Raw genomic sequence first — 19,069 nt, forward strand, 5'->3', positions numbered from 1 at the left:
CAGAAGCCACAGTGCCTCGTATGACCTATTTCTAAAGCCAAACACCCTCCCTACCCCCATATCCTGCCCATTAGGGAGCCACCAAGTCCAGCCCGTGTGGACGGGGAGCGAATTGGGCTCCACCGCTTGGAGGGAGGGAACTCAAAGCATCTGTGGCCAAATTCTGTAACCACCATGGGGACTGGCTTGACAGTCCCTCTCCAAATCACAAATGCACTTGCCCTCTGCCCCCCCCCCCATCTCTTCTTAGTACCCTGCGGGCCTCACCTGCAAGTGTCCGTGTCACCCTGCTATTTGTGGAGGCCGTCCGTCCATCCTGCGGAATGTCCCGTAGCCGAGTGTGGTGGAGAGATGAGCCGGCAGACAGACAGACAGGAATCTCTTTGTGGAGTCCTGGGGATGGTCTCTAAGAGATGCTGTGAAATGCCAGAAGGCAGGCAGGGAACCGTGAGGGTGGCCGACTATCTCGTGTCGAAGGATGGAGGGAGATGTGGACGCTGGTATTTACATCAAGCAACTCTGGAAAGAAACACCGGAATCTGCCCCGAGTGCTACCCCAGCAGGACCGGGGCGGAGGGTCCGTGGGCCCAGGGTAGGGCGCGAGGCTTCTCACGTTGCCTGGGGTTTGGGAGCCACATGAACACGTCAGCTATGCACACGTTTCCTAACGGAAAGAAATGTAAAATAATCATCCCACCTGTAGGGAAAGCAGTCGACTCCCCGCGCCCCCCCCCCCAGCGCTGCAGGGACCCCCGGGCCGGGCCGACCGGCCCCCTCAAGCTCAGCCCATCTCCCTGCGGGCCCCGGGGCAGCTTCCTGACGCCCTGCGGCACCGGGGGCCCCTACCTGGAGCGGCTCCCTGCAGCCGGCTCCTCCGGGGGCTCTCGGCCCCAGCCAAGCACCGCACGGATTCTAACCCTCTTTCCCTTCTCTCGCAGCCAAGAAATCCTCATTCCTCAGGAAATTGACCTGTGCGGCGACCCAGCTGAGGGCCCCACTCCCCAGGTATGTAGCTGAGGACAGCTGGAGGCTGTCCCAGAGGCGGCCGGAGGTGCCCTGTCTCCGGCCCCGGCCCACCCCCCACACCCCGCGTCTCCAGCCCCCCGCGCTGCGGTCACTGGGGCGGCCAGCTGCCTCCCCGGGACACTTGCTCCTGGAGCCTGCTGTCAGGGGCTGGCCCACGGCCTCGAACCGCAGCCCCGGGCCCGGGAGGGGTGGGGTGCAGACAGCAGGGTGTCATTGACATCCTCCACGGCACCCAGCACGCCAGGGCCCTCCTTCTGTGATCTCCTCACGGCGTCTCCCTCGAGCCAGTGATGGGGCAGTCACGGCTTTGAGCAGGAAAATGCACCGGTGCCGGTATTATTCCCAGGTCACAGGTCGAGAGCCCAAGGCCGGACGACATGTCACCATGGGGCAGGGGGTCTAGGCCAGGGCCACTGGCCCCAACCCCACACCGCCCGCTCACCCCACCCACTGGGTACAGCTTGGAGCCCGGATCTGTGGGGCCTTCGTGGCGTCTGACGCCACTCCGGCCTGACCTGCCACCTGCCGGAAAGTTCTGGAAGCCATGGAGAGGTCGGGGGCCCTTGCCCATCTATGCCCCGCCTGGGTCTGGGTGGGCCTGGGCCCTGCCTCCTTAGGCTGCCTGCGAAGTTCAGGAGGGGGGGGTCCCACAGGCCAGAGCCCTCTTCGCTCTTAGTGGGGTCAGACACCAGCCCCCAATGGTTTCAGTGCCGCCCGACTCACACTAAATCGCCACACTGGAAATGGCAGACAGGCTCTGGTTATCGGGCGTCCCTGTAGGCAATGGCAAGGGGGCACCTGAAGGGGTGCGCTGGCCCGGGGCAGTGTACACGGGGAGGCAGGGCCGCCCTCGCTGGAGCTCCTGGCCGCAGCCCTGCCATCTCCTCACTCGCAGGCCCCTCTTCACGGCCCGCAGGGGCCACGCTATCCTCTGGGAACTGACCCAGCTCTCCCAGTCTGTTCCCAGGACACAGAAGCCCTTCCGAGGGTCCCCAGGCTGCGCTGCACCTGCCTGTGCCCACAGTCCCTCTCCCGGGTGCCCTCTCCATCCTGGTGCCCCGAGGCTGGCCATCTAGGCCACCGGAACCAATGCCACCCCCTCTGGAAGGCTTCCTTTGAGGCCACAAGATGGCCAAGGAGCCGGCCACAGCTCGTGACCTCGGCCTTCACAGAGACAGGACAGAGTCACTGCTGCTCACGTCTAGCGACCACGTCGAGCCGTGCGGCCAAGCCTGCTGGCAGAGGGACGGGCTGGGACAGTCAGGGACAGTCCCTCCACGGGGATGGTGGAATCTTGAGTAATAATTCCACCTACCTCCCCAGAGGCCCCGACAGGGAGCCCTCAGAACAGACCTGGGGGATGCTGACGTCGAGACTCACAAGTGTGCCCAGAGGCTGTGGCGCCCCCGAGGGCAGGTGGGGCTGTGGGGGCCAGCGGCTTCCACTCCCCCTTAAAAACCCACACAGGATCCCCAGGTAACACTGCCCCCAGGTACTGCTGCAGCCTGGAGGGGCCAACCGAGCCCAGTTCTCATCTGGCTTCAGGCAGTGCCCGGGGGGGGGGGGGGGAGCAGCGCAGAAGCCCATGCACGGGGCGGGGGGCGGGCAGGGGAGGTGGGGGACACTGAGGCCAGGGAAGTGCAGGTACCGGGGAGAGCCCCCCGTGTGCCAACTCATGTAGACCCTGGAGCCTGTGGGCGGCCCTGTGAGGGAGGCACCGGTAACCATCCCTGCAAGGTCAAGGGTGTGGAGGCCGACCTTTCCCCAGCCGGGAGTGCCTCTGTGTGCGAGGCCTGGGCCGGGCTGAGTGTCTAGCTCCCTGCCCCCGGGGCCCAGGATCCGCAGAATCAGACCGGCAGGCCACACCGACAGCACACATTCCTCCAGGGGCCTGTTCTGCAGCGTGTGAGCAGCGACCCATGTCGTCTCTGCAGCAGCACCAGCCGGCAGATGCAGGGAGGCCGAGGGACTTGCCCAGGTCACACAGCCGGCCAGCGGGCTGCCCAGCGAGGGATGGGGTGTGGGCGCGGCCCTCTACGTGTGGCGTGGGAGCCACGCCCACCCGGAAGACCTGGCAGGCACAGCACCCCCTCCTTGGTGGGGTAGTCCCGGGGAGGAGTACCAGCGGAGCCTGGACGCGGGCCCCTCCCTCGGGACACAGACCAGCGAGTCCCCAGAGCACGAGGCTTGAGGCTGTCCTGGGCCAGCAGGGCCTCACCTCCTGTCTCCTGCCGCTCTGCTTCTGCTGCGAGGGCCCTCCCCGGGCAGGCGAGGGTGACCCCCCCCCCCCCCGCTCCTCCCTGGGCTCTCCCCTGCCCCCAGCTGGGTTCATCTCAGGCCTCTGGGTGCTCCTCACCCCCGCTGCGGCCAGGGTCTTCTCAGACCCTCTCCCCCACAAAGGGGACCCTCTCTCAGTCTGGCAGGGACACGCTCCCTCACCTGTGAAGGGGCCGTTGGAGTGGAGCCCCCCCCACCGAGGGCAGGGGTTTCTGTGCAGCTGCCGGGCGCCCCCCCAGCTGCCACAGCCTCCGTGGAGCCCCCAAGCACCCCCCTCACCCTGCGCTATCTTTGCAGGGCCCGTTCAGGACCATGAGAGCAGTCTTCTCCAGGGCCCCCCTCGGACCGCCACGTCCTCCCAGTGCCCAGACGGAGGGGCTATGCCGGGGGAGCAGCCCCGCAGAGCACCGCCCGCAGCCATGACCCGAGACCTGCAGCCCTGCCCGGTGGCCGGTGGCACGGAGGGCCCCTCCCGGCCCCCCGGTGAGGACGGTGTCCCAGCCAGCAGGACCGCCAAGGCCACAGGCTGCGGGGCCCAGGCTGGGGAGCCTCCAGAGACCCAGAAGTGGCAGGCCAGGGAGGTGGAGCCCAAGGCCCCACTCCCGAGAGCCCCGTCCCTGGGCAGCCTCCCGGGGGAGGGCGGCGGCCCCCGGGCCCCTCCAGGGAGGAGCCGCGCACAGGCCAGCAGGGCGGACGGCAGCCCCCAGCAGCTCTACACGCGGACCATCTCCGGCTCACGGGCCAGACCCACCCTGGACCAGACTCCCGAGGGCCCGCTGTGCAAGGACCCCGGGGCCCCAGAGGCGGAGGCCCCAGCTGCTACAAAAGAGCTGAGTTCCCAAAGGTGCTTCCAGGAGACCCCCTCCAGCTTTACCTCCACCAACTATACCTCACCGAACGCCACCTCCGGGCCCCCGCCCCTCAGGGCCCCCCCGGGCAGCGGCACCAGCCCCCCCAGGCCAGCCTCCTACTCGGAGCTCCCGGCCGGCGGGGCGGACGCCTGGCCTCCCACTGTCGACAACAGCTTCCCAGGTGCTAGATTCGGGGTCCCTTCTGCCAAGCCAGAGCCTTTTCCTGAAGGGGACGGCCCCGGGGTGGCCTCCTTCCAGTACCCCTTCCCGGCTGTGCGTGGGGCCGGCCCAAAACCCTTCCCCGAGGGCACGTCCCGGCCCGAGTTCGCGGAGAGCGCGCTAGCGTTCGTCTTCCATCAGCCCCGGGGGGCATGGCCGGAGGAGGCAGTGGGCACGGGCAAGGCCTACCCCCTGCCCACCCAGCCCGCTCCCCAACCCCCACCCTGCTACCCGGGCCAGCCCGGCCTCGACGCCCCCGGTGACCTCGGCTGTGCTCCCTCACAACCTGGTGCTGCTCACCCGGCCCCCGGCCCCTTCTCGGGGAGCACAGCCACCTTTCCGGACAGTTTGCACAAGAGCCTGACCAAAGCGCTCCCTGAGAGACCGCCTTCGGCCCACGAGGGGCTGGGGAGCCCCAGGGGGCCCCCGAACTCTTTGCCACAGAGGCACTTTCCCGGGCAGGCCTACGGGAGCCCCGGAGCCGGCGGAGTGAGCTCCAGCCCGGGGTCTCTGGACGCGGAGCTGGCCGCCCCCGGGCCACTGCCCACCAGACTGCCCCAGCTGTGGGACCCTGCTGCAGCCCCTTACCCCGCACCTCCCCTGGGCCCCCCAGCCTCGGCCAGGAATGCATTCTTTGAAGGCCAGCCCAGCCTAGGCCAGCGCCTCGGCCTCCCCCAGAGTCCCCCTCTGCCCTGGCCCCAGGTGCTCCCAACCGCCGGGCCCAGCCCCCACCGAGTGGAGGTGCTGAGCCGGCTGCCTTTCCCCCCAGGGGCCCCGGAGTGGCAGGGGGGCGGCCAGGGAGCCCTGGGCGCCGCTGCGGGCAAGACGCCCGGGCCGGGGGAGAACTTGGCAGTCCTGAGAAACAGCCCGAGCCGGCACGGTGGCGGCTCCCCCGGACTGTTCGCCTACAACGGGCTGAAGGAGCCCGGAGCCCAGCCCCTCTTCTTCGGGGTGGCCCAGGCCCAGGCCTCAGCCCGCACGACGCCCGGCCTGCCCCCTCCCCGGGCGGTGGGCGCCTCTCCCTGCCAGTCCCCGCTGCCCTCGCCTGCCACCAACACGGCCAGCAGCAGTTCCTGTTCGTCGCTGTCCCCGCTCCCCAGCAGCCCGGCCAACCCCAGCCCGGAGGAGAGCCAGCTCCCGGGCCCGCTCGGGCCCCCCACCTTCTTCCACCCGCCCCCTCGTGCCCGGGAGACCAGCAGCCCCCACACCGTCCCCATTCACTACCAGCCGGAGCCCCTCCGAGCCTTCCCCTTCCCCACAGAGGGGCTGGGGGCCGAGGGCTCCTTCAAATGCCTGGAGGAGGCTCCGTTCCCCGGCGCGGGCCCCGAGGGGGGCAGTGGGGGGCTGGAGGGCTTCCCCCGGGAGCCACCCCCCTACCCCGCCCACCACTTCCCCCTCAGCAGCGCCAGCCTGGACCAGCTGGACGTACTGCTCACCTGCAGGCAGTGTGACCAGAACTACGGCAGCCTGGCCGCCTTCCTGGGGCACCGGCAGTTCTGCAGCGTGCTCCTGGCCAGGGCCAAGGACGGCCACCAGCAGCCCCCGGGGCCCCCCGGGCCCCCCGCCACCCCCAGAGCCCCAGCCAACGGGAGCCCCGGCCTGCTCGGCCACACCAAGACGGCCCCCTTCCTAGCCAGCGGGGACGTCCGGACCGACAGCAAAGATGACCCCCTGAGGACCAGCTTCCTGCCCGGCCTGGCCGCCGCCCCCTTCCCGCTCCCTGCGGTGGGCCTGGACCCGGAGGACGATGCCAAGCTGGACAGCCTCATCACCGAGGCACTCAACGGCCTGGGATACCAGTCGGACAACCCCGAGATCGACAGCAGCTTCATCGATGTCTTTGCTGACGAGGAGCCTTCTGGCCCCAGAGGTCCCGGGGCTGGGCACCCCCCCAGGACCAGGGTGGGGACGACGCCAGAGAGTAAAGCCCAGACCCTGCTCCCGGCTGGGGCCACCCCACCAGAGCCCCCGGGCCCCCGGCCAGGCAACGGGAACCACGCGGCCCGCAGCAGGCCCCAAACCCGCTCCCTGGGCCCAGCGCCTGCGGACACAGAAGGAGCTGGCCCGGCCGGCCGGCACAGGAGAGGGAAGCGGTTTAAGTTGTTCCAGAAAGAGCTGGACACATCAGGCACCACCAAGAGCCGCAAGGGCCCCAGAGCCACCCGCCCGAGGCCGAGGAGGAGAGGCCACGGGGCTGAACCGTCCCTGCCCCGCCTCCGGGACCTCAGAACCCAGGCCGCGGAGAGCCAGGGCCACCCTGCCAGACAGGCCCTGCCCGTGGAGACCAGGAGCTCCCATCGCCTGCGGCGCTCCCCGGGGAAGGACTGCAGGAGGAGGCGGCTGCGGGGCGGTACCTGGAGCAAGGAGCTCATCCACAAGATCGTCCTGCAGAAGAACAAGCACCCCAGGGGGCAGGGGCGGGGCGGGCGCTGCCCCCCGGGGTCCTCGGGGCCGGCACCCAGCAGCACCCACGTCGGGCCCCAAGGGCTCGCGTGCGCCTCGGAGTCCGAGGAGGAGGACGGCTCGCGGCCGCCGGGCTCCCGCTTCAGAGGCCGGCCCCGCCACGGCTGTCGGCGGTGGCGCCGAGGCGCCAGGCCCAGGGAGGTGGCTGTGACCCCGGGCCCCAAGGAGGATCCAGGGCGGCAGAAACCCAGGAAGGTGGCGAGGCAGGAAGCCGCAAAGGACAGGGGCTGCCGGAGCCCAGGCCCCGAGCAGGGAGGCCCCGGGCACCTCCTGCAGGCTCCCGCCGGCACCAAGGCCCCAGAGGAGACCCGTCCAGCGCCGGACATCCCCCAAGACGCCAAGAGCCCTGAAACCGCCGAGAGGCTGCCCCCGGACGCCACGAAAGGTCCCGGGGAGGTTGCAAGCTCGTCTCCAGCCCCCTGTGCGGGAGGAAGCCCCCGCCCCCCAGCCCCAGAGCGGCCGGAACCCGGCAGAGAGGATGCCCGGGCGTGCCGTGGGAGCTCACCAGCAGCAGGTGCGGGCGGTCTGCCGGGCACTGCCCGGTGCACGGAGCCGCCCGTCGCCCGGGACAGAGAGGACGCCCCTACCTACCCCCCGGGACCACTGCTGGTGCCTGTCGCTAACACCACCGACCCCGCCTACCTTGAACCTGGAGTCCTATTTTTGAAGACCCCCGATCTTGGCTGCGACTCCGCTCCTTTTAACGGAGACTCCGTGGGGGTTCCATTTGCCAAAAAGGGACCCCAGCCCTACGGCAGCCCCCCCGGCAAATTGTTCCTTGGACCCAAAGACCTGCCTGGCTGTTTCCAAGAAGACCTGTACTCCAAGCCCTTAGCTTCAGGCACTCTGCCTGCCAGCGACATGCACCTTCCTCAGGAGGCTGTGGACACCGGTTCCCTCGAGCCAGAACCACCCAGGAATCCAACCTACACGATCCGAGTGGGCCCGGGCAGGGCCGATTCGCCACCGTTGACCTTGGAGTCCACACCCCTCTTCTCGGGGCTGCCTGTGGACAGATTGGAGCCGCCAATCTACAGCAGCCTGTCCGGAAGTGGACTCACACGCCCCTCCCTGGTGTGTGCCACCCCTCCACCAAGGAAACCCCAGTTAGAGCCGCCATACTCCCCGTTTCTGCCCGACAAGGGCTGGTCCCTGCTGGAGGAGACCCCCGTGCTGGCCAGCCATATGGGTCACCTTCCTGACCTCTTGGGGGAGAAGGCATTCAGCAGGAAGTGCCCCGGTGAAGGGACAGAGGCTGCCAGCCCCCCACCTCTTCCCGGCAAGATCAGTGAATGTGGTGTCACTTTTATGGGCAACCTGTCTGAAGATGAACTTGAAATCAAAAGACTGGTCGCCGAGCTGGAAAGTCAGCTACAGAGTAAAGGCGCACACGAGACCCCCGAGCTGCTGTGTGTGGCTGGGCACTCGGGCAGGACGCATGCGGGCACGGGGGCCCCTCTGCCCTCCCACCGGGCCGCCTCGCCCTCCAGGGACACCTTCTCCAAGCCCGAGGCCGAGCTCACCGGTCTTGGGGAATCGAGTGCAGGCCCAGAAGGGGTGGGAGCAGCAGCGGCCACCACGGAAAGGATGCTAAGGATCGAGTGTGAGGAGTGGCCCTCATCCCGCACGGGAGAAGCCGCCCTTTCCCCTGCTGCTCGTGCGGACGTGGCATCCGGGGCTCCTGTGAGCCTCAGTGGGGCCGACCGCAGCTTCCAAGCAGAGCAGAGAGCCAGAGTCTCCGACACAGGCCCCCCAACGGCAGAAGGGGACTGTGGGCTCCACCCGGAAGTCTCTCTGTCCGGCCCTAGAGGGCCATTCAAACCTCCACTGGACGGGAGGAGCCTAGCAAAGCGCAGCCCGGACTGTGAGCCTTTTCTTCCTAAAAATAACAGGGCCACCGGGATGCACCAGAGCGAAACCCTGCTGTGCCTTCCCTGCACACAGGTGCAAGGGCCCTGCCTAGAGCCCCCCAGGCTGGAAGCATTTTGGGGCGCCACCCCATCCTGTGGTGACAGTCACAGAGACGCTCCCAAGGGATCCTCTGGAAGCAGAGCAGGCTGGCCAGAAGGAGCAGGCCTCCCCCTCCCTGGGGTGGGGGACCCAGGCCTTAAGGCTAACGAGGAGTTTGTACCCGTGGGGGCCTCCCCAAGTCCTGCCTGTGTGCCCAACACCAGCCCTGGCAGGAGGCCCCAGGACCCAGCCACAAGCCCCCTGCGTCAACTCCAGCTCCTGGTGGCCAGAGCAGCTGGGAAGGAGGAGGATGACCTGGGCTCACAGGGGCCCCCATCCACTGACACCCAGAGCCCTCAGTGCAGTGACCCCTCAGATCTGGAAGGGGACAGTGTGCAGGGGGGGAACATGGCCTGCAGCCCCACCCAGGACGTCCCAGGGGAGGTACCGATGGCAGCCATCCCTGCAGTGGCCGGAGGTCAGTTGGGGCCCGAGGCCGATGGGCATCCGGACTCACTCGGCCGGGCTGAGAAGCCCGAGGGCCAAGGCAGAACCAGCAGACTGCAGCCACATAACCGGGGGAGCCTGGTGGGGCCGGACAACCTCTCCACGGTCAACGCCAATCCTGTAGCTGCCCTGGCCAGGCCGGCCAGGGGCACAGACCGGCTAGGGGGACAGCTCCAGGGAAATGGGGCGGTCTTGGGCCTTGGAAAAGAGGCATGGGCCACCCCAAGCCCCGCCTCCTCTGATGCAGAGTCTTTGGTAGCAGCCCATGCCCAAACCGGGCCGGGGGCCGGGACCTCAGAGGCGGCAGCCAGCCCAGCACCCCCTGTAGGGGACCAGTTGCCCTTGCCCACTCCCGCAGCCACCCCCATGCCCTCTGGCCCAGAGCACCTGCCCCAGAAAGACCCGTCTTCAGGTAAGCAGAGGGGGCTGCTCCTGGCAGGTCCATCCTGCAGGGATCCCCCCAGCCTGCGGCCCCCACCAGTCTGTTCTCCTGCCGGGGCACCTCCACGAAGGACAGCCTGCACCCCAGCCACCACAGATGCTGGGGCCAGGCGAGCACCAGCAGTGCCCCCGTCTTTGAGGACAAGCCCCTGTGGCTTCAAGGAAAGCCTGGCTCACCAGCCCCTCCTGGGGGACCAGAGCCCCCCAGAAGACCCTCCCTTGGGCCAGCCTGGCTTCATCAGTATCTTCACTCCCACCCAGGGGGAGGACCACCCTGAAGGCAGCACGTCAGGACCTCTAGAGGATTCCAGAAAAGAGAAGCCAAGGAGATCTCCTGCCTCGGCCACCCCTCCCCCCCCAGTGAGGGCCATGTCCCCGAGAGTGACCATGAAAGTCACTGCCCTTCCCGACATTCCCGCCCCAGATGACTGGCCAGACTGCCCCTGCAGGAGGGCCACACCCCACACCAGCCCCAATGGCATACCCACGGGACCCCCCTCTTTGGAACCCCCAGGTGACAGCGAAGGCCAGGGTGTCACCTCTCTGCCCGCTGACCATTCCACATGGGGGGCCACTGGGCCAGATTCCTGTGCCTGCCAGGAAGGCGAGGCGGGGGCCAGCTGTTCTGCTGTGACGGCATCTGGAGCTGGCAGTGGGGGGCCCCCAGCGACCCGCCCCTCCACAGAGCTCCACCAGGACAGAATCCCATCTCCCGGCTGCACAGCCAGTGACTCCAGACCCAGCTCCCCCCAGAGCCTCAAAAATGTTCACCGTACACCCCGGAGGGACCCCCTCAGCCCCCAGGGCACCAGACCGAAGCCTCGTGGCTTTAAAAAGAAGCCTGTGTCCACAGAAAATGGCCACTGGAAGGACCGAGCCCCCGGCAAGCGGCCCGTGACCTGTGAAGTGTGTGCAGCCTCCTTCCGCTCCGGGCCAGGCCTGAGCCGCCACAGAGCCAGGAAGCACGGGCCGCGCAGGGCTGCTGCCTCCCAGCCGGCCCCCCCGGCCCCACCTGCTCCCCAGCCCCAGGCATGCCAGCCCCCCGGGAAGAAAAGCCGCAGGGCACCTGGGAAGGAGAAACTGAGGCAGGCACTGAGCGGCCCCAGCCACGTTCTCGGGCCGCCTCCTGACCAGGGTGCCGAGGCTCGTGCAGAGGCATCGGGTCCCCAGATGTCCCAGGGACCTGGCGGGGAGGGGTTCAGCGTTCTGGGAGCACCAGGCTGCACCCCTAGCCGGGAACCACACCCCCCAGGCCTGGACGAGCCAGGAGTGCACATGAGGCCTACAGAGCCCAGGAGACAGGACCAGCTGGTAAAGGACGAACCCTGTCCCAAGCAGACAGAGAAAGGGGGAGGCCAAAGGCGGGGCAGAGTGCCCACGGACGTCCCCAGCAGGCCAGAGAAGACATCACAGGAAAAGGCGAGGAAGCCCAGAGCAAGAAGGTTCCGGGAGGGGAGTGGTCCTCCAGTCTCTCCTGGTGTCATAACAGACAAATTCTGCTGGGACCCATCCGCTGCCGTTGCCAGTTCCCCGGGGCTTCCGGGCAGCCAAGAACCTGACACCGACGCCCCCTGGCCCCGGGTGATGGAGAGCGTGGAGGGCACAGAGGAGGAGAAGCCAGCACGGAAGTCACCCCAGGATTGCATGGCCCGCCCGGGGGGGATGGAGGGGGGGCCTCCTGGGAACGGGTCGGGGGGACAGAGGACGGCCTTGGCAAGGGGGTGCTGGGGACCCAGGGAGACCAGGACGTCCGATCTCTACAAAGAGTCATCGTGGGCAGCCAGGTCTGAGCCCACAGGGGACAGCAGAGCAGCTGAGGGCGGGGCGAGGCAAGGCGTTGGGGAGGGGCGTGAGCCCCCCTCGGGTCCCCCAGGCCGTCCTGAGACCTGTATCCCTGCCGATGGCACCAGCAGCAGCTGCCCCCAGGGCCCCTTGCTCAACCCGAAAGCGCAGGCCAGGCTCCAGGAGCATGAGGGCGCTGCCCCTGCAGGCCCCAGCCCCGGCCTCGGGGACCCTCTGAGCGTGTTTGATGACGAGGCCTCCTTTTCTCGGCTCTTCCCTCTGGGCGGCCGCCTGACTCGGAAGAAGAACCCCCACGTCTACGGGAAGCGCTGTAGACAGCCAAACACCCCACCGGCGCTGGAGCCCCGCGGCGAGGCGGGGGGTGGCGTCCCGCTGGCCTCCGCCCACCCGCCCACAGACCTCAGCGACTCGGGCTCGCTCTGCCTGTCACACGAGGACCCGTGGGGTGACGAGGCCACGGGTCTGCCGGAGTCCTTCCTCCTGGAGGGCTTCCTGAGCAGCAAGGTGCCTGGCATTGACCCCTGGGCCCCCAGCCCCAGCCTGTGGGCCCTGGAGCCTGACCCCGAGGCGGACCGGGCGGAGGGCGTACCCCACGGCCGCGCCGAGGACCACCCATCGGAGAACATTCCCGAGCTGCACATGGTCCCAGCGGCTTGGCGAGACCTGGAGCTGCGGGGCCCCACCGAAGAGATGGCCTCTTCTCTAGGCGACGCGAGCCCGGAGCCCCCGGACCTGGAGCGAGAACACTATGACGGCGAGCTTCCCGGGAACGCGGTGGATCTTGAGATGCTCAGCGCCAAACTGGAGGTGCAAGATCTGTGCCTCCTGGGGCCCCGTGAAGACCCCGCGGGCGACCCCGGCACCAGCTTCTCGGGCTCCCGGGGGCCGCAGAGCAAAAGGGCAGAGGGCGCGGCTGCGGCAGGAGGGGCGCCGGGCAGGGAGCGGCACGCCAAGGCCAGGAGGGCGTCCTACAAGTGCAAGGTGTGTTTCCAGCGCTTCCGCGGCCTGGGCGGGCTGGACCTGCACAAGCTGGCCCACAGCCCCTCGCCGCCGCCCACCTGCTACATGTGCGTGGAGCGCAGGTTCCGCTCGCGCGACCTGCTGCGCCAGCACCTGCAGGAGAAGCACGTGCAGGGCAAGGCGGGGCGCTGGGCCTGCGGCATGTGCCTGAGGGAGGTCGCCGACGTCTGGATGTACAACGAGCACCTGCGGGAGCACGCCCTGCGGTTCGCCCGCAAGGGGCAGGCGCGGAGGTCTCTGGGGGACTGGGAGGGGGACGGCACCGTCACCCGCTTCCTGGGCAGCATCATGGGACAGGCGTCCGGGCCCGGCGGGGGCAAGCGCTCCGTTGGCAAGGCACGGGGCGACCCCGCGGGGCCGTCGGGGCAGCCGACCGGGGCGGGGAAGGAATTCCGGAGGGAGAGGGCGAAACCCACGGCTCCCGCCAGCCATTCCGACCAAGATGGCCCCGCGGCCCCAGCCGGGGCTTTGGCGGACCGCGGCCCTCTGAGCGGCTCCGCCGAGACGTCCCCCGGCCTGTCCCCTGCCCCCTGCCCCCACAGCGAGCCCCTCCTCCGCGCCGTGTCCGTGCACGTGCACGAGGGCTGCAAAGACCCCTCCCGAGACTGCCACCACTGCGGGAAGCGCTTCCCCAAGCCCTTCAAGCTGCAGCGCCACCTGGCGGTGCACAGCCCTCAGCGCGTCTACCTGTGCCCCCAGTGCCCGCGGGTCTACGCCGAGCCCCGCGAGCTGCGCGCGCACCTGGCCGGGGCGCACGGGGAGAGGGAGGAGCCGGAGCTGCAGCACACCCCGCTCTACGCCTGCGAGCTCTGCGCCGACGTCACGCACATCAGCAAGCGGTCCTTCGTCTGCAGCTCCTGCAACTACACCTTCGCCAAGAAGGAGCAGTTCGACCGGCACATGGACAAACACCTACGGAAGGGGCAGCAGCCCTTTACGTTCCGCGGCGTGCGGAGACCCGGCGCCCCCACGCAGAAGGCCCCGGCGCGCGAGGGCGCCCTGCCCAGCAAACGGCGCAAGGTGGCCCCGCCCAGCAGCCCTCCGGGGCCCGGCGGCGCCGACAGGCCTCTGTCCTGGGGCAGCCGCCCCACCCGGAGCGAGGGGTCGCTCCCAGCCCTGCCGCAGCCCTGCCCAGAGGCGGCTCCTGGCACCACCAGGGGGCAGCCCAGGACCCCAGAGAGGCCTGTAGACCCTGTGGGCCACCCGGTCACAGGGGGCGATCTGCCCTCTGACCTCCGGGAGCTCCTGCCCCCGGCCCTGTCCCCTTTCCCGGCCGCCTCCGCAGATGGCAAAGATGGCCACAAGCCGGACGGAGCCGCGGAGAGCTCCGAGGATGAGGCTTCTCCAGGCGGCCCCGGGCCTCTGCTCCAGCAGGCTCTCCCTCTGGGAGGATCTTTGCCCCGGGCAGGGGCCAGAGGCCAAGATGGAGTGGAAAAGAGGGCTGCCGGCCCATTCTCAGGGAGAGGCCGGGCCCCCGGTGCCTCCGGCAAATGTGCCCCTGAAGACGGCCTGGAAGCCCCCTCCCTGCTCCCGAAGGAGAAGCAGGCGCCCACAAGCCCCATGCTGCCTGAGGCAGGTCCAGGGAGCCCCTCCCACAAAGGCAGTGCCATCAAGGCTTTGGGCTGCCGGAGTTTGTCAAAGGACAGATCGGTTTTGCCCACCCCCAGCAAAGCTCCCAGGTTCCCGGGGCAACCGAAGAAGGCTGTGGCCAGTCCGACAGCCCGAGAGCTAGCCCATGGCACTGAGGACAGGCCGAAGCCCGCCGCCGCCAAAGCCAAGCCGAGCCCCAGCTCCCAGGGAGTGGGGAGCCCACGGCACAGCACCAAGACAGCAGGGGGCAGCCGGCCCCAGCCGGCCAGCGGGCAGCTCCAGAGTGAGACAGCCACCACCCCGGCCAAGCCCAACTGCCCAGGCCAGGGCCCCGCCCCAGACAAGCATCCCCCTCGAGCCCCAGCCAAGGGCTCTCCCAAGGGGCCAAAGGAGGCCGGTGACCAGGGGCCCCGGGGGAGCCTGGGCCCCAGGGAAGATGGGGCGGTCAGTGAGAAGAAGAGGAAGGGCGGGGCCCCAGGGCCAGCCAGGAGTGAAAGTGTGAGGAGCCTGGGGAGAGCCCACTTGGTCCCTGACAAGCCCCCCCGGGCCCCCCGGAAGCAGGCGACACCCAGCCGTGTGCTCCCTACCAAGGCCAGGCCCGGTAGCCAGAAGGGCACGATGCCACCCCAGCCCTCAGAGCAACAGCGGCAGGCGGGGCCCGGCCACACCCACGGGGACTGCAGGCGCCCCAAGGAGGGGCAGGGCAAGGCCTGTGCCCAGGGGAGACCCCTGCACAGGCCCCCCAAGAGGGACAGAGCTGTCCACGGTGCTGAACCTGCCAACCCCCGTGCCTGCCGGACCGCCGAGTCCCAGAATGACCTCCTCAGCCAGCTCTTTGGGCAGAGACTAACCAGCTTCAAGATCCCTCTAAAGAAAGACCCTTCAGAGTAATTTATAGACACGAGTGAGTACCTGGCAGCAGGGCTTGGAACAACCCAGCAAGTGGGGGCTCCCGTGTATGCTGACAAGCCTCAGTGCTCGAGGGGTGTTGGCTGGGTGGCCACGTGTTAATCCACCTGACTTATGCAGATGCTCAGAGTTTGCTATTAGGGCTGAGACTGTGATGCTCTGAGCAGGGCCTGGGGTGGGGGGAACAGCAGTCCCTTTCTAGGTAGAAGGTGAGCGTGAGGGCCGGGCCAGCTGCAGCCCCTTTGAGACCACACAGCTCTTTTCTCGGCACCAAGAACTTGAAGAGAAAGCCGTGCCCTGTCCTGTGTGTCCCACTGTCAAGGCACAGCACGCCGCAGACGCTTCGTCGGAAGGTTTTCACGGGGTCCTCCCGCCTGCCATCCAGCAGGGAAGTGAGCTGAGGCAGCCTCGGGTCAGGTGGCTCTCCTCAGTCTCATTGCTGCTGTTGCTGGAAATGCTTAGAAGCCACATTCCAGGGCAGGGCCCTCCCCCCTGGGAGAGCTGTTCGTGAGCCAGCAGGCTGCCGGAGCACGCCGGGTTTCTCTGACCACAGAGTGGTGCTGGCCACTGTCTCCACTGCACCTTGACCCCTGGGGACTGGGTTCCCATCTGGAAGGTGGAGAAAGCTGCTCACCAGCCAGTTCCCGCCGGCTCTCCCTCCCCAAACGCCCTGCCTCTGCGGCTGCCCTTTCTAGAGCCTTCCTCCCACAAGGAGCTCTCCGCTGCAAGTATCAGCAATTTTACTCGGAATTTCTGGTGCTATTTCATGTCGTAATGTGAATTCAGGCTTCCTTGGTGTGTTTCACCTGGGGGAATGGGCGGGGACACCGGCTGGCGGGGGGCGGGGGGGGGGGCACGGGGCACTGCACCAAGGCCCACCAGCACCGGCGGCCCCAGCAAGTCTTTCACTGGCTCCCCAGGCCGCCGGCAGGCTCCAGCCCCACGGTCACGGTCGGAGAGCAGCCGGGTGGGACGCTCAGGGCCGGGGTGTGGTGTCGCTGCCCGGTCAGGGAGGCGTCTCATGCACTGACAGGACCCAGGGGTCGGCGCGCATGTCCCGTTTATGGAATCGTGTCTTCAAAGGGGGCAGGAGGGCAGGAGAGGCCTCCTTCTGTTCTTGGGCATCTCTGAGGTTCGTGGTTTGTGTTCTGTTTTTCCTTTTTTTTACCTGGGGTGCAATGTGTGTCGAAGTTTTTATTTTGATATTTTGAAAGAGACCAAATTGGGCCCACATTGCCTTTCTAGAAGGTGCTGTGTGCCACTCAGAATGCCTTTAGTGCTGATGAATAACACGGCAACTCTGAGGTTGTACTGTGCAGACCTGTGCACTCATGCTGTTAAATATACCCTCACTGTTTTCACGGAAAGCCTCTGGCTGTGCTGTCTGTCCTCCCGCCAGCCCCTGCCTCGGTGGCTTTAGCTGCCACTTCTGTCCTGTCACCAGGATTGTGTGGCCCTACAGAGCCGCCTCCCCCCCCCCCCCCCCCCCCCCACACACACAGCTCAGCGATCCCACCAGCTCCTCCGGCTTAACATGGCATTTAGCAGCGTTTCCGAAGCTTCACTGCTGGGGGCCTCGGGGATCAGAGTGGGAGAGATAAAGTGTCGGGAAGTAATTAGCACAGCTCAGTTTAGGGGACCCGGGAAGGTAGCAAAGATAGTACAAAGGGTCAAAGCCGGAGACACCAGCCCACCGCAGACTCAGACCCCGGGGCCCACCATGTCCCGAGGACAACCGTCAAAGACCCCAGTGTCCAGGACAAGTGTCCGGAGAGCAGGCCGGGCCGTCCAGAGTCAAGCACCCGTCCTCGTCCCGCCCCCGATGGCCGTCTGGGCTGGGGCGCAAGGAGGCACTCAGAGCAGCACCCAACAGTGTGTGCAGGGAGAGGAGGGGGAGCCTCAGGGAGGGAGGCCCACACCTGAGGCCGTAAGTGGGGTCTCCGCGCTTCTGCCCAAGCCCACGGGGGCCCCCACCCACCCACGTTCACCTTCCTCGGCCAGGAGCACTCTTCCCAGGGGCTCCCCCTCAGGACAAGCCCCTCCCGTCCGTGCACCCCCAGCCCTGGGCGGGCTGTCTCCAGGGTCTCAGGGAAGGGGCCCCTCACATTTACACTCCTACTGTGTGCTGGGAAATGAGCCACATGCAGCCCCTGCTTTGGGGGCCTCTAGACAGATTCTGTCATGAGTCGGGGGCTTTGGTCTCCTTGGGGATCTCTGTAGCAGGGCCTCAGGTGGGGGGCACAAGGGGGCACGGGGTTGGGGTGGAGTCAGTCTGAGTTATGTTTGAGAACGGCTATCTGGTGATTGGGGGATCCAGACCCCTGGGGCCCCTGTTCAACTCCTCACACTTGGGACAGCCGGGAACCAGGAGCGGCCAGCTGGCTGGGAACCCGGAGGGAAATCGTAGGCCCCAGCACAGGCCCCTACCCCGATTCCAAGTCAGATGCGCACGCCGCCGGCTGGCCAGCAGGTGGCAGCATCGGCCCAGCTGGGCTGCTGGCGGGGGGGGGATGAGCCACCAGCCCTCCTCCCGCAAAAAAAAAAGCACCCTGACGTCGCTGAGGGGCTCAGAGACACACATTTACTGCACAGCTCCCACCTCACCCCGACCAGCTGCGTCCAGTGTGGGGGGCCTGGCCTTCAAGACGCCTCTGGGCAGGCTCCCTGATGCGCCGTGGGAGCCCTGGGAGCGGGCCGCACAAACACAGGAGAGGGTTGGGGCGGGAGCAGCCCCTGCACAGGCCCCGCTCAGGGGCCACAGCTCCCTGAGGCCCTGGGGAAGTGGCCGCTTCGGCCCTGGGCCCCGAGGGCCTGGCTCGTCCCTTCTGGGAAACCAGCGTGCCTGCTCACCCCGTGACCTCAGGGTCCCTCCGGGAGCCGCCCCAAGGCAGGCAGGGTGGGCGGCTGGGAGAGCCCGTGTCAGCAGCAAGATCACATAAGTGGCTGCATTGTTCAGTTGCATTCTGCCCTGGGCCCAAAGCCTGACCCCACCGACCCCTCAGCCCCACCAGCCCAGGGACAGGGCAGGACTGCTGGTTCCTGGGGCCGGGTGAGGGGTGCAGGTGCGGGATGGGGCGGGAAGCACGCGGACAGCCGGAGGGAGGGAAGCAGGAGGTGGGAGCAGGCATGCCGGCCGCGACCCCCGTAAAGGGCCAGGCTCCCCACATCCGCTCAGGGGAACCCCCGGACAATATTATTTAACGTGGGCTTTCCTAAGCTCCCGGGGCCGCAGATGCTTGAGAGAGTCCCATCCCCCGGGAAAGTGTAGACGGCCACGCGCACACAGTGGAAAGACTCCGGATTAAGAGGGACCCACGGAGACAGTCTCAGAGGGGCAAACAGCCACCAGGGAAGAGTTGAGTCCTCACACCCTGGGGTGCTCCCCAGCGCTGGGGCTCCTGAGGCACCCCCATACGGGATGGGACGTGGGGGCCCCTGGGCCCTGCCTTGTCACCTGCGATTGTGCTCGTGTGGGCTGTGGAGGTCCAGCCCTGAGGCCGCATCCCTCCAGCCCCCCATCTCCCCGCCCAGTGCAGTGTGTGGCAGTAGGCCCCAGGGCCTGCTGCTGTGGGATGGTAATCCCTCTGGGCTCTCTCTCCTTCCTGGCCACTCTGGGCCTGGGCACCCAAGGCCACGACCCCTTTCCCACAGGGCAGTGCCTCCCTCACTGACCACACAGTGTGGCCTGTGGGCAGCAGCTCAAGGCCACTGGCCTCCTCCCTGGAGCCCCCAGGCGGGAAGGGGGGCAGGACGGGCCTTCCCGAGGCCCAGGGCTTGGCCAGGCTTGAACAAGCTGCACCCCGTTTCGGGGCCCCGGGGAAGAGGGCAGTGAGCTCTGCCACGTGGGGTGAGCACCAGGGGGCAGCAGGGCTCTGGCTGGAGCAGGAAACCTCAGGTTTGCCGCCATCCCCTCCAGACCTTGGCTCTCCCGGCCATCAAATGGGCACAAGAATCACCAAAAGCTTCTCCGGCCCCTCCGAGGGCTCAGGACTGTGGCCTGCTGGACGCAGCCG

General features: G+C 67.8%; 1 protein-coding gene across 1 annotated transcript; it reads left to right on the top strand.

Annotated features, from left to right (window-relative positions):
- Positions 1-940: 940 nt before the first annotated feature.
- On the top strand, positions 941-15,854 carry ZNF469 (zinc finger protein 469). Its single transcript, XM_047846355.1, has 2 exons — positions 941-1,005; positions 3,601-15,854. Exon 2 carries the CDS (start codon positions 3,684-3,686, stop codon positions 15,036-15,038), a length of 11,355 nt encoding a protein of 3,784 aa, XP_047702311.1. The 5' UTR covers positions 941-1,005; positions 3,601-3,683; the 3' UTR covers positions 15,039-15,854.
- Positions 15,855-19,069: the final 3,215 nt, after the last annotated feature.

Source organism: Prionailurus viverrinus, unplaced genomic scaffold (assembly GCF_022837055.1).
Source record: "Prionailurus viverrinus isolate Anna unplaced genomic scaffold, UM_Priviv_1.0 scaffold_38, whole genome shotgun sequence".
In the NCBI taxonomy this organism is placed as follows: Eukaryota; Metazoa; Chordata; class Mammalia; order Carnivora; family Felidae; genus Prionailurus; species Prionailurus viverrinus.